Raw genomic sequence first — 15,539 nt, forward strand, 5'->3', positions numbered from 1 at the left:
TCCCGATGGTGTTAGCATTCAGCCAGGCCGGTGCCTCCCAAGCAGGAGGAGGATCCCGTGGAGCTTCCCGTCACCTCCTTCCCCACCCCCCCTCCGCCAGCTGCCTGGCAGTTGGATTGTTCTGTTAGAGTAATAATATACAAGTAGTGGGCTGGAGAGAGTTTAGAAAGAAAAGATAGGATTTATCTTGTTAGTTCATATTTTTATTGTTTGAATTAGCTTATATGCATATATATGCACTTTAAGATATGTTCCAAATTATTTTAAGTTGCTGTCATGTCAAAGTATTATCTTTGGCTTGTTTTCTGTCCATCCCATAATACCAATATAACTTTCGGTTTTTATTTTATTTTGTACCATCCTTTACTATTGTATTATGTTTTTTCATTACAACATCTACTTCCTGTGAACTTAAAACCGGTGTATTTGTTTCAGTTACAGTTTTCAGTTCGTGTTTTTCAGTCAGGGAGTGTTGCTTTCTCTCTCTTCCACTGGGTTGCTGCTGAGCAAATAGAATCAGGGTGAACAATCCAATGAAGGTTGATGCATGGGCCAGAGTTTGGCAGTGTATGCATGGGCCCTGATTGGATCCACTCATTTAGAATTTAGGAGAAAGAGCCATCTTCTCTGTCTCCTCTAGCATGAGGGGCAACATCCAAGCATAGTCATTGCAGCTGCCAACTTAGTTAGCTAGACAGAAGTAGCATCTTTTCTATCCAGTGCGTATTTCTCTTAATAAAGTAGACTATTCTTGTTTTGAAACCAAATCTTAAGTCTCAGTGATTCAGAGCAAGAAAAAACCTTGCTTTCTCTTAGGTAAAATCATGCTCACACTGCACAGAGTGCTGAGCAAGCCAAACTAAGCTAACTCCATTAATTTACAAATACTCTCACTGGTCCATTGGCATTAGATCATGCAACAACTATCCTGTCATACAGTTCACTGAAGTGTTTTTTCTCATTAGATTTACTCATGCAGAGATTGCATGCTCTCCTGCTAGACCACAAGTTCTCACAGTCCCCCTCCCCTTTTTAAAGAGCTAAATGCACATCGCCCCCAATTATTATTTTTAAATAAAAAAGTGTGAAAAGGAAGATGGCAATCCCTTTACAGGTTACAAGCTGATGTTGTGGTTTTGGATTCAGTGTTTTATTGTATAAAGTTTTGACTTGTGTATTTTTAATGTTTTTGTAAACTGCCCAAAGAGCTTAGTTGTATGGATGGTATACAAATGGAGTAAATAAGCAAAATAATAAACACTCCTTTGTTCCATGGCACAGGACAAGAACTGTGCTGCTGAATCATGGTACTAGCATGAATAAAGCACTAAGAGAAGTGCAGGGTTTTTATTGCCTGGGATGACCCCAAGACATTTCTTTCCTCTTTTGAGCAGCTGCTTCTTGATTCTTTAGAGAAGTTATAATTCTGTTTGTATCAGTCTGTTGCCATAGAAAAGAATGTGATAACATACATTCATCTTTATGGACCCAGAAGATGGATAAGAGTTACCACGTGGAGGTGACAGCATCTGATTTAAAGAATCAATTCAATTGGGGAAAAACAAGTTTGCCTTTTATCTGATTAAGCAAATATATTTTCTCCACTGAACCACTAAATTTGCTCCCACATATACAATAGCCAGATAGCCTGATCATATGTTTGTGGAAGATTTGGAGTTATTCACTGCAGCTTCTTCAAAGTTTTGAACAATATGTTCTATCTGAAGCTAAAAGATTTGGTTGCTCTTACTTTTGATAGGATACCCACCAACACTCTGGCTTTGTTACATGGCTGAAAAACAACTTTGAAGTATCAAGCAGGCACAACAAAAATACTGGCTTGGCATGGGAGTAAAACAAAAGATTGATAGTTCATTACAGGATAGATAACAGAGTAGGTTTATATCCCTTTCTTACTTCAATAATGTTTTTTCTTTGGCTCATGCAATAAGAACATGCATACGAGCACTGAAGGCCAAACTGCGTTTGGGATATCACAATGTTAAGGAGGAAATTTAGTTCAGGCTGCCTTATAAACTTATGGGTGGCATCCAAAATCAAACAATGGACCTTCTTCCTGTCCACTCCCTGCAACACTCCCATCCTCAGTTCTGGTCCAGAAAATCTCCCAACCTCCAGAGTAGAATTTTGAAGTGCATGGTGGGGGGCTCACCAATGGTGTCCATTCAGTTGGTGGAAGGACACCATTAGAATTTACCCTGTTTAAAATTTACACAGAGATCACCCCATCATGAGGCAATGAGCAGGCTGCTTCAGATGGTGGATTCTGGCTGCCATTACGGTTCGTCAGTATAGATTCATGGAACACAATCTATACAGAAGCATTCCTACATAAGGCTCATTAAAATGAGCAGGAGATGCACATGTTTATGGTTGCAGGGCAGGAGTGGGGGAGGGATTTATCTGGGTTTTCTACTTCAAGGACCAAAACATCTTGGTCTGTTTCTGGCATCTGGAATCCAATCTACTGTAACAAAGTATACACAGACTATACATTTAACAGAAAGTTCTCTCATGGAGTACTGCTGTTGAGCAACTCCTAGATATTTCAATGGCATTTAAGCAACAAAACTTCCCAGCTGATTGGGCCCAAAATCCTTTTGACAATGTCTTCTGCCTGGAGCTGTGAGACTGATCTATGCCGGATTGGACTGTGGCAAAGTTATAAACGTATTAGAAATCGTTATTCCATCAAAACACCATTTCCGTAAGACTTCTTGGCTTACATTTTTCTTCAGCCAGTTAATAAACCATGTCCCTCATGTTTTTCTGAAAAGCAGACTTCTTGCTTGCTTGAATAAGAATGTGCATCTCTGACATAAGGCAGGTGAAACTGCAGGTTATGGACACCTAGTTCAAAAAGAGAGCGAAACAAAAACGATAGGCAAGCAGAAAATGTGCAAAACTCTTTAATATGATATAAAATATCCCAAGTTGCTCTGAAAGAGAACATTTCTCTTAAATGGATACTATTTAATGTTCTCTTAGTCAGGTCCAGAAGGCAATTTATTAATACCTCAGAGGTCATTTCGAAACAAGTTGGGATAAACTATATTTATATCATATTGAAGAGTTTTGCAACTTTGTGGTTTGCCACTTGTTTCTATTTGTTTTGTGGTTAGTGAGGAGACATATGGTTTTGGTTATAGTTTTTGAATACCCCCCAATGAGCATGTTCAGATTTACCTCTGAATTTGAACCATATGTGGACCTCTGATTAAATCTCTTTAGTGATGCCTTTTCAAACATCCACCTGTCATTTTATTTAGTAATAAAAAATAGCAACAAACATAAAGTAAGTCAGGGCAGCAGTACGGTTAACCATTACATATACGATAAATTTCAAAGATGTGGTGGGTGGACAAAAACAAGAAGCCAAAATGTTAGGAAAAGGAGTCTTTCACGCCACATGCTCAGTTCTAAATACTGTTGCAGCAAGTTTTACAAGTTCCTCCACTATTCCACTGGTGCAGGCACTCAGACATTCAAAGTATCTGTATGTTTCTTAGGTTGCATAAAAGCAGAGCTTTGCTTAACTCAAAATTTCTTCTCCCTTTGATCAACCACATCTACACAGGTTCCACCTCTATACTCAAAATGAAACTGGGCCTGGACGTGTGCAACAACCCCACACATATCTTGCTAATTAGATTACCAATGCCAGGATGTCTGTCTTATCGACTACTCTCCTGCTCCCCCCCCCCCACCGGGCATCATGAAAGACCCAGTCCTGGGCTCAGAAAGAAAATAAATATCAGGTCCTCTTCAAAGTACTGATAAGCCTCTTGTTTTAATTAAAATAATAATTATAAATTCTTGCTCTTATCACTAATGGGAGTTAATTATCTTGCATATGCTGCTGTTGCTTCTATGGCTGTAACGGAGATAAGTGAAATGCAAATAGGAAAAAAAAAACAGAAGGCAGTAACACTTTCCTAAATGTAATACCATACCAACCACAACAAGATTCCTATGAGTAAGGCAGAAAACTAAGCATCTCACAACCAGTCAGGATTCCTAACCAAAAACCAAAACTATGATAAATGAAGAAATATTTATATAAGCATGACTATCAAATATATTTATTATTTACACAAACTGTAAAGATATTTATAGTGCAATCCTAGGTTTATTTATTCAGAAGCAGGTCCCAGTGTATTCAGTGGAACTTACTCAAACAGGGACAGAACTGCAACCTCAAGTGATAAGCAACTTCATTCATACAACCCAAAATTCTGAATCATGCCACTTTACGCTGTTTTGCAACTGTTTATACTTGTTTTTATGGTTATTGGATTTTAAATGGCTTTATTTCTTGTTGTGAGCTGCCTTGGTTTCCAACCCTACCTCACAGGGTTGTTGGAAAGACTACACACACACACACACACACTGCATATGTATAAATATATACAGCCCATATAATAGTTTATTGTCAAACCAGTTGGTCATTGCAGAAAAATCAGTAAGTTTTAAAAAAATCAGTAATAGTTTCCTACAGAATAAAAACTGTAATACCTAAGTAAGCCCTGCCTACTTGCTTTAAAATAGGACTGGGAGGGGGGGGACAGAAAGAGAACACAAACACAATTCTTTTTTACATTCACTCCAAAATCCCATTGATTTTCAGCACATTCATAACCATGTCTACTCAAAAGTAAATCCTATTGAATTCAATGGGATTTACTCTGGACATATGGGATTAGCAATGCTTTTACCCCCACAAAAGCAAGTATTGGGAAGGTTTTCAAAACACTGCCCAGGATCTGACTCCTACACATAAGAGGGGGAAAAACTGAAATGTATATACTTACCCAATTTATGAGATTTTCAGATAAACGGGGGGAAACCACCATTTTCTGGCCTTGCATTGGGGTTTACTAGACACTGCCACAGGTCAACCAAACACTTCACTGATTGGCTGCAATCCTGAACGGGCGGGGTTAAAGCTACGAAGTGCTATATATACGGTAGTTTAAAAAAAGATTTCACGGGGGGGCTGATGTTTTTATGTATATCTCGAGAACCGGACCACCTAGAAACTTAATTTTTTAAAAAAATTAAAGCTGAGAATCCGGGCCAGCTAAGGGGCTAAACAGGTGCTGGGTGGCATGCAAAGAATCCGGGTAAAACCCAGCTAACCAGGCAATATGGCAACCCTACTCTGGGTGACACCCCCCTCTCATGGTGCCACCCTGGTGCGGTCCGCACTCCCCGCACCCAGCTAGTGATACCGCTGCTGGATATCATCAGTATACTGCTGACACCTCACCCCAAATCTCCTGATGACCACTCATAAGACCACTTCATATAGATGTTAAACAGCACTGGGGACAAGATGATACCCTGCAGCACTCCACAGCACAACTGCCAGGGGCCCGAAAAACAATCACCCAATACTATTCCTTGAAAACAACCCTGGAAAAAGGATCGCAACCACTGTAAAACAGTGCCTCTGACACCCATCTTATCAAATTGGCTCAGAAGGATACCATAGTCAATGGTATCAAAAGCCACTGAAAGATCAAATAAGAATAATAGGGTCACATTTCCCTTTGTCCTCCTGATAAAGGTCATCCATCAGTGACCAAAGCCAATTCAGTCCCATAATCAGGCCTGAACCCAGATTTGAATGGGTCATCTGTTTCATCAAAAAGTACTTGCAATTGCTGTGCCACAACCCTCTTGATCACAGTCCCTAAAAAGGGGGTATTTGCAACTGGGTGGTAGTTGTCACAAACCAATAGGTCCAGGGTGGACTTTTTCAGGAGTGGTTGGACAAACGCCTCTTTCAGGGCGGCTGGGACCACTCCCTCTCGCAAAAACATGTTGACCATATCCTGAATCCCCTCGGCAAGCCTTAAGAGGACACACTGCTGGCCACATTGTCGCAACCACCTTGTCCATGTCATCAGGCTGCATCAACTGAAACAGATTGCAAAAAGTTGTGGCAGACATTGCACTGGGCACCTCGCTGGGGACTACAGTAGATGTGGATGGGGCACCAAGACAGCTATGGAGACGAGCAACTTTACCCTCAAAGTGCCATGCAAACAATTCACAGTGGGCCTCCCAAGGGTCTACAACTCCATTACCTGGAGCAAGTACAGCACCTGCCTATTACTATAGTACATTGGTGTGTTTGAAGCACGCACCTGTTAAAGCCCCACCCTAATCATTAAACTTAGAAGTTTTCTCTACAACATGATCCTAATGGAGAGATGTGATATTAGCATTTATGGACAGACCTCCCCTCCCCATGCAAATTCTGAGATGCCACAGTTGCATGGGAAGACTGTACCATGTCATAAACAGCACGTTTGAGTTTGCACTTAGGCTACTTATATAAGATACTTTCTAGATCTAGGAAGACCTAGGAAGCTCTTTCCACAAGGTCACCTCCATGCTTAGAGTAAATCAGAGGTAGCCATATGCAGCCCTCCAGATATGGTGCCCCCATGCTAGCTGGGGCTGATGGGAGTTGGTGTCCAACAACATCTGGCGGGCACCATGTTGGCTAAATCTGGAGTAAATGCATGGAAGGGGGAAAGCCTATGCATGCTCAGGCTTCCCATTCAGATGTCACATTGAACACCCAGACTTAAGGGGCACAGGGAATACAACATGAACAACAGGGCTAGTAGGTACAGTACTGCTCCCTCTCTGCATGTTTAGTTTATGCAAAGAGCTGATCTTGTGACAAGGGCTCTTGTGTATGCAGAATGTATTGCAGCATGACATATTTGGTCCATGTTTTGCAAATATGTTCATAGAACTTGGTCTTCTGTATCATTTAGTTCCTGAATTGGGGGGTGGCGGGTATCATTAACTTTTGATTATAGAAGGGGGGCACAGACTGTTTACCGTTAGGAGGAGTCAGGGGAAGGGATTATGTTTTTCATTAAGCCCCGCCCTTCCCCCATAATTTGAACATTGTCTGGTAGTAATCCAGACAGTGCCCCATAGCTGTGTTGGAGCCCTTGCTCTGGATACAAAAGGGTTGGACCCACAGCATCTCCATATAAAAGGAATTGGGTAACAGGTGATAGCAAAAGTCTTTCTTGTCCTGAGGCCCTGGAGAGCTACTACCAAGCAGAGTTGACCAGCCTTTCCCCAACCTGGTGCCCTCCAGATGTTTTGGACTACAACTCCCAGTCAGCAAAACATCTGGAGCGTACCAGTTTTGGGAAAGGCTGGAGTAGACAATACCATTTTCCCTCCCTGTCATGTCCTTTAGATTGTATGTGTGGGCAGAGAGTGTCTTGTTTGTTGTTTTTATTAATATATTGTAAGCCTCTCTGGAAGCCTTTTTGGCTGAAGAGAGGGGTAAAAATGGCTTTAAATAAATAAAATAAATAAATAATCAGCACAGAAGCAGCAAGGAAGCCTCCAGACTGTCACAATTTTGTAGGAGGGATTGAAGTATATACTGGAACTTCAGATTTTTGTATTTAAATTGCATTAAAGAGCTCTGTTGCCATAGCACAAACCCACTAAAAAAAATCCTTGAACTTGTTGCAGTTTGGAAAGGGATGGGGAAATGCATTGAAAGGTGTGAGATGGATGAATGAATGACTAATGGGAAGACCTGTAAACACCCTGGAATCAAATCAGGATGAATGCGGGACAAATGCTCATTGTAGTATAACTGCCCCATAAACAAAAATGAATGCTCAATGAAGATCGGATATAATTTAACCTCCTCATAAGCTTTGTGCTAGTAAATCAGGATGAATGCTAAACAAATAGGTCGTCTGGAGTGGCAACAAATGTATCATCCAATGGCATTCAGGATTACGAGCAGCCATTTTATGTTTATACTACTGAAAAAAGCTTATTTAGATTTACAAATTGTACTGTACAAAAAGAATAAAACATCAAATTATTCAGTCAGCTTGAAGAAGCTGCATCAGCTAAATTAACACCTGCTTTGTTAAGAGTATAGCTGAGAATAGATGGACAATTACTTAAATTTAGCATTTTGGGTAAAATTAATCCATTTAGGATGGATACTCTGCCACAGATAATATACATACTTTATGGAATTTCGTTACATATTCCCCAATTATATTTTCAAAAGATTAAAGGGATAGGAAGTTTATTTGGGATAATTCTCTATCTCACTTTTCACTTAAGAGAATGCAGCTGTCCTGCCCAGAATCCGAGACACAAGACGGAGGCGAGGTTTGGCCTAATTCTTGTTTTATTAGTGTGGTGATTACATCCAAAGCGGTGCGCTTCATAAACCTGTTTACTCTAACTCACTACCTTCCCTAACTAGCCTACCTAAACAGTCTCTGCAGCGTGTGGGGAGAGTTGACTCGGCACTAGAGCCTGGGTGGGCGCCTGCTTAAATTGGGAAGGTCTTCGCATGTAAACAATGGCTCCTCTGGAGTTCCACCCTCTGAAAGTCTTCTCGCACCTTCTTGTGTGGGGTGATGGGGGGCAAGCCTCCAATGGCCCACCTGACAGCAGGGCTTCGCTAGGCGACGATGCGACCTCAGGGAGCGGGAAGCTGGTTGGCAGGGAAGTGTTTGAAGTGCCGGGTGGGGATTCCTGTGTGGGTGGGGTTGGTGCACACGAAGGGTCTCTTCCCAACGGTTCAGGTGGGGAACTCGCAGGCAGGGCGGGACCTCCTTGATGGGGGTGCTGGCTGAGGAAGTCTGTGGGCTGGCAGAGTCCTCCCCTCCTTCAACGCCCCCAGGGACCTCATCCTCATCTGACTCCTCTCCCTGATCTAACTCCCCTTGCTCCTGGGGCGCAACAGCAGCTGCCAATATTGGTCAGTGGTTGTAGTTTTCCTGATATTAGCTTATATCATGAGACATGTTAGTACGTACAAATGATTGGCAAGTTTCTCCTATGAATACCCCAGGGGTTGGGCAATTTTAGAGATGGCTTATTTGAATGGCTGGTGTTGGCGGTCTACATATAATAGAAAGAAAGGACCAATACCACCTTCAGTTTTAGCAACTAAAAGGACATATAGTGGCTCGTCAGTTACAATTTGACTCATATGCCCATACTAAATCAACTTTGTGGGTAATCCAAATTTGAAGATAGAGAGGCTTTTTTGTGGAAGAAATGGGTTGAATGTTTTATATATTAGACCAGTTGATAGGCTCAGACGCAGAATACTTGTCATTTCCTGTTTTACAGCAGAATGGCAATTTCTTCAATTAATTTTCTAGTATCTTTTTATAGGCCATCTACTCTGCTTGTCAGAGGTAATTGTTGGATCCTTACAAAAAGCACATGGCTGACAACTTGTGACACCACTCTTCAAGCACTTACACTGGCTGTCCATTCTGTACTATGCCAGATTCAAGGTCCTTGCATTAATTTACAAAGCCATGAACAAGTTGGGTGTCTTAGGGACTGCCTGAACCCTTGCATCCCAGTTCAATCACTGAGATCACCTGCAGGAGTGGCTTTGGTCGTCCCCCAAGTTGGAGAAACTTATTTAACACTGACATGAAACTGAGCCTTCAGTGTCATTGGCCCAGTTTTCTGGAATGCTCTGCTAACAGAGATTCAGCAGGTGCCTTCTGTTTTAACTTTTAAATGGCTGCTGAAAACCTTTCTGTTTGTCAGGCTTATGCAGGCAATTAGGAAGATGTCTTTTTGCAATAGCTGACCTTTGTTCTTACTGTATTTTTAATTATTTTTACCATATGAAGCCACGGACCTGAACTTAAAAGATCTGAACAGGGTGGTTCATGACAGATGCTCTTGGAGGTCACTGATTCATAGGGTCGCCATAAGTCGTAATTGACTTGAAGGCACATAACAACAACAAACTATATGATTTTTAAAAAAATTTAACTTGTAAACTGCTTTGCTGGTTTTTAAATGAAATAGCGGTATACAAACATATTTATGAATAAATAAATCAGTATGTTCTGGTCTGAAGTTGTTATCCATATTAATTTTGCACTGGCAAACTCCTGTATGTTTGCAGATGCTCATGTGCTTTTAAATTATATTCCAGTAGTATGAGGGTTAACAGTAGGATAACAAAAGTAGACTTTGCGAGCCCTTATGGTTGCTAACAGGCTCATACTTGGAGCCTGGAAGGATAAACACCCACTGGACTGAAGATCTCACTGCTCTGGCTACATTTGAACATAATTCACATAGACATCAATTTTGAGTGGACACCTATTTGGACATCTGGAGGACTTGTACTGATTTATATATTTAATTCAAGATGCATGCATTGATGGGTAGGGTATTTGTAATGTAAACTGATGGTGGTTTATTGTTACTATTATTAGTATTGACAAATTATCCTTTCATTTTTTTGTCAATATTTTTATTTTATTTTAATTCATTTTTTCTTTGTTTTCTTTTTATTGTTAAATTTGCAAATAAAAAAATAAAACTGCATATACCCTAACAAAACAACAAAAACCTAATGAGGTTTTAAATTAATTACAAATACCAATAACAACCATATTAAGAAACTGCTACATTCTTTTAGAACAAATGTTGTTTGCAGTGATATAATTAAGTATCCAAAGAGTAAAGATAACTCTTATCTAAGACATACTTAGCTAAGTTTGTTCTGGTTTTGCTTTAGAAATGGGGGAATAAACCCTTTATTATAGCAAAAAAGATATTGTAACCTGAACAATCAAATTTACATTTAACACAAATCTTCATGAATGTTACGCATGATATCCATAAGCTCCAGAAAAACACTATTTGGTTATGATGTAATATTAAGCAGCCTATCAACAAATGACAGTGAATTCCATGGTTTCTTCTTAAGTTTGGGGGCAGTCTGAAGGATGTAAAGACTAGAATTTGTAGCCGGAGCATGTTATCTTGCTTGTTCTGCAACTGGCAAAAGAGTTGCTTGATCTTGATCTTTTCTGAGCATTATTCTTTATTTTCCAAATCATTAGCATGCACGTGAATGACCTCATGGTGAACAGATGCACTTGGACATGGCTGTGATTAGATCAGACCTCTTAGCAGTCAAGTGTGCCTATTTCAATTAACCCTTTTAAGGACTAACTACAACTAAGATATTAAAAATTTATCTTCAGATATGGATTTTCAAATGCCACATGACTTTAACATACGAATTTCAAGTTAGGATGTGTCTAATGTGCAGCTCAGCGTCAAGTTTGTCAAGGGTAGTCAACGTGGTGCCCTCCAGATGTTGTTGGACTAGACCCATCATCCCTGATCATTGGCCATCACTGGCTGGGGCTGATGGGGTTTATAGTCTAATAACATCTGGCTACTCCTGAGTTTTATGAACTTTTCTGGACTAAGGAGGCTTACCACAAGAAGATATATATGGGTTTTATTCACCTTTTTCTATAAGTATGCATTAGCTGTTACAGTGCAAACAGTGCTAAATTAACACCCAATATTTGATACGAGGCAAAGATGCCCGAGCACTGAGTCACTTGCTATTGAACTGGCCACACTATATGAACAGTGATGCAGACTGCCATTCCTTACTCTGTGCTCTCTAAAGGGTTCACAGGATGTCACGTGTCAGCAGTTAATCACCAGCTTCTTCTATACTTTTTCTGTATCTTTACCTGAGGTGCTAGGTTCTGTATTCTTGATTCTGTTTCCCACTGTCTTAGCACAATAAACCTATATGATTGGATAAGCAGATATATGAGGTAACTATGACACATAAGAACAATCAAGGTCTAGGATGAGCAGGCATAACCATCAAAACTGAGTACCTGTATAAAGTCTAATGGTCTGATCTCAAAGCACTGTATCCTTCAACAGCATTCCTTACCTTGCATCTATAAAGCCACGGAGTCAGGAAAAGCAGCACAACATTGTACCACTGTTGCTCAATAACTAGGGTGATATAGTGGCCAGTGGGAGAGAACTGGTTGTTTCTGCTACATCTGCTAAGAGTAGAAAGCCTCCAGCACGTTAACAGCACATTAAGGGCCACCACTTTGCAATATCTGAAATACTAATAAATTTTCGAGTCTTTTAGATTGTAAGCCTGTGGGCTTGTTGTTTTTAATAACAATGCCTAGTGATTTTAGGTGCTTTATAAAATGAACAGTGCTGCTAAAGGCAGTGGAAGTTTCTCAGTGGAATACAACAGAATTTAATAGGCAGTTTCAATAAAGTTTGACTTTATAGAAGTCAATACAAAGCATGGGGATCTGCCAATATCTATTTGCTTTAGATTATTTTAGAGCTGATAGACCCTGTGGCATGAAACAAAAAGCCATATTTTTCCAAGAGTCAAACTATTTTTTGGTAGTGTTCAACTATAAGTGGAGTTGTTTTGCTTTTATTCTAATTTTTAACAAAAAAAATTGGTAACTGGCTTGGCTCATGTTCACATAAGAATTGATAAATTCTACTCATGTGGGGAAGACCTGAATATAATTCATATTATAATTCTGATTTTCTTATGTGGTAAGATTATTGTGGTATTGTATCCTACTCCACTACTAGACAAGCATACTAGATCAAAATACATACAGGAAATTGAACTATGGACAGAGGAGAGTATGTGGACGGCACACAAGAAAAGTGATGTAAAATAAATCATATATTACTCTTATTCCTAAAACCATAGAACTGGAATGTCTAAGAGGACATCTAGTCCATCCTCCTGGTTATGCAGGAGATTCACTGCTATAGCATCCTTGATAGACGGCCATCAAGCCTACAAACAATCTTCTGAGGCAATCTGCTCCACTGTCAAACAGCTCAGGAAGGTCTATTTCTGTTCATTTGGGTTCTACATTCTGGAGCACCAGAAAACAAATTTCCTCCATCATCTATGTGATAACCCTTCAAGTATTTGAAGGTAGCTATCACACTGCCTCTTAATAATCCCTTCTTTAGGCTAAATATACCAACTCCTTCAACCTCTCCTTATATAGGACATGGTCTCCAGGCCTCTCATCATTTTTGTTGCCCTCCTCTGGACATGTTCCAGTTTGTCAATATTCTATTTAAATTGCAGTGCCCAGGACTGGGTACAGTACTCTAGGTAAGTTCACACCAAAACAGAATAGAGCGATGCCATTACTTCTTATGATCTGGACATTATCCTTCTGTTGATGCAGCCTATAATTGCACTGGTTTTTTTAGTCACTGCACTGCACTGCTCTGTTCACTCATGTTTTAGCTTATGGCTAACTAAGTGTGTTTGGTTGGAAATAGCACCTCAGATATAAAAACTCTAAAATAATGTATCGTAAGAAACTTTTATGCATCTACTACATAATGTGCACCTATGTTTTCTGACATTAGTGGGCTCTACTATGCTGTTTATGTATATATCTATCCACTGAATAGTAAACACCCTAAAAAAACTGAATGTAAAGAAACACATATATTTTGACTAGTATCCTGAAGGATTAAATTTAACTAATGAAATGAAGTTCCTCATTATACTTTGAGAACTTGCGTTCATCTAAAAAATGAATGTCTTCTGATATAAAATGTCATCTTCTTACATTGAATCTAAACATAGCTAAATTTCTGTATCTGAACAACTTTTTGTGGAAAACTCTACTGCTCTATACTGCTCTAAAAGCACTACATCACTTAAGATCTAATGATTCTCTACTGCCACATGAATCTGCCTGAATATTGCGACTCTTCACTGTTCCTCTCTCTGCCTTTGGAGGTGAGGGACAGCAATTGGGCAAAGTGCCTTTAAAGTGGTGATGTCCCATTTGTGGAATTGTTTCCCTGGTAAGACTCAGGACCAAATCTTTCTGTTTTTCTGATGCCAGACCTACTGTGCTTTTAGATTGGCTGCTGGTTTGTGCTGCTATTTTAGTCATCTTTTTACGCAATTGTTATATTTTATATTATTCTAAAATATAAATTGTAAGCTGTTCTGAAGTTTTGTTTTAAACTGAATGGTGGGATACTAAACATTTTTCAAAATTGAAATTAAATCTGCATACATAGGCACTAGTAGTTCTGGATCAATTCTTTAGTTTAGGCAGTTGAGCTTCTGCCCACAAGGATCTTCTGCCTGAACTACAGAATGACCAAAAGGAATTATGCAAAGCACACAGGTGTGCTCTTATACATGTTGTATACATTTCTAGCAAGATGCAAGGCTAGTTCTTAGTTCACTGACCCCATTGAATCTATTTTATTATTTCACAATGTCCAACTTATATTGGAATGACCAAAAGAAAAAATAAATGATGATAAATTGATTAAAATACAATATTTTAAAATTTCTTCAGATCCTTCTATTAGTATTTTCAGTTAAGGAACCAGTTAAATTACTTGATAATATCCAAACTAGTATAAGACCTATACATTTATAAAATAAATGATACAGTTTTGTCTCAAAGTATTGGCAGTAGCTGCTCCACATTTTTAAGAGAAAAACCATTAATCAAAGCTTTACTTGTAAGCTGTTCTAATGTTGTTCAGTATTCCAGTTCAACAAAGATCAATAGAGGCCATTCCCCCTCTCTAGGAAGCAGAGGTGCGATTATGTAAATAGCACCGGTTCCTCTTTACTTCTGCCAGCTTGCTTATCTCCAAAGCCTTCTGCCTGCTGCTATGGGCGACCAATACAAGTGCATGCATATACCTCTTATCTCTTCACAAAGCTCTGAAAGCTCAAGGACCGAAGCCAGTAATGTTAAACAGTGATGCACGTCTGATTTTATTTGTCAAGTGATTCATTTCAGTAAATTTAATTTCTCTTATATTTCTTAGTTCAGATAGAAAGATCAGTTAGAACAAGAGAAAGAAAACAGACACACCAAAACATTCACCAGGGTTTGAGATAATCCATCAACAATCCAACACAGCATCATAATATAATTAGGAAGAGTCAGTTTCACAAAATGGGTATAAACAGGGAATAAAGGAATTTATGTTTAGAAATTCATCTGGTTAGCCTCATGCTCTTCTTGCAAGAGAGAGCAATGAATCATGAAATGGACCCTCAAAAACAAAAGGTTTCTTTTAAAAGCCCAGATATAAATATAATTAAAATAAACTCATCTAACTAACGTTAAAAGCTTTGTAGTGTATTGAATACACACATACCAGCATTATGATTGCCTGACAAAACACTATCTTTATCCCGCACCCCCATCAGTGTTAATCCTTGGTCCTAGCATTGCAGAAGCATAATCCCCATTTAGCATTAGTAGCAATGGCTTCCACTGTGAGGAACTATTTTTTGATAAGTATGTACTGATTCACGAATAGCTTTTCCACAGCATATTCTCAGCTCAGCAAGAAGCCTACACTCCTGAATGAACAAGAACACATTAGTGAGAGAAAGTTCATTAACCTTGCTAGATTCAGGGGTTAACAGGATAGCTGAAGAAAGGAACTGAGTGAACAGCTCTGATGCAAAACAAATTAAAATGAATGTCATCATTTCTTTTGATATTCATTAGCTAATTCAGAGGGAGAATGGTATACTTAAATTTGCAACCATTTCTCAGTGAAAAGCAGGTGTACATCGGCTGCTTGAGTGCTTCTCAGCAGTTAAAACAACAGCAACAACAACATCATAAGAC

The 15,539-nt window shown here is 39.4% G+C and overlaps 1 protein-coding gene across 5 annotated transcripts in view; it reads right to left on the reverse strand.

Annotated features, from left to right (window-relative positions):
* Positions 1-15,539, reverse strand: part of RALGAPA2 (Ral GTPase activating protein catalytic subunit alpha 2) — a 299,150-nt gene that overhangs the window by 23,613 nt on the left and 259,998 nt on the right. The window contains exon 40 of one of the 5 annotated variants that reach the window (XM_061587924.1): positions 11,592-11,637. The exons of the other annotated variants lie outside the window; for them this stretch is intronic. Coding sequence (XP_061443908.1) covers positions 11,624-11,637 — 14 coding nt within the window. The 3' untranslated portion in view covers positions 11,592-11,623. Of the gene's footprint in view, positions 1-11,591; positions 11,638-15,539 lie in introns of those variants that run through there. 5 annotated transcript variants of the gene reach the window in all.

The sequence above is a fragment of the Rhineura floridana genome, chromosome 1 (genome assembly GCF_030035675.1).
Source record: "Rhineura floridana isolate rRhiFlo1 chromosome 1, rRhiFlo1.hap2, whole genome shotgun sequence".
Taxonomy (NCBI): Eukaryota; Metazoa; Chordata; class Lepidosauria; order Squamata; family Rhineuridae; genus Rhineura; species Rhineura floridana.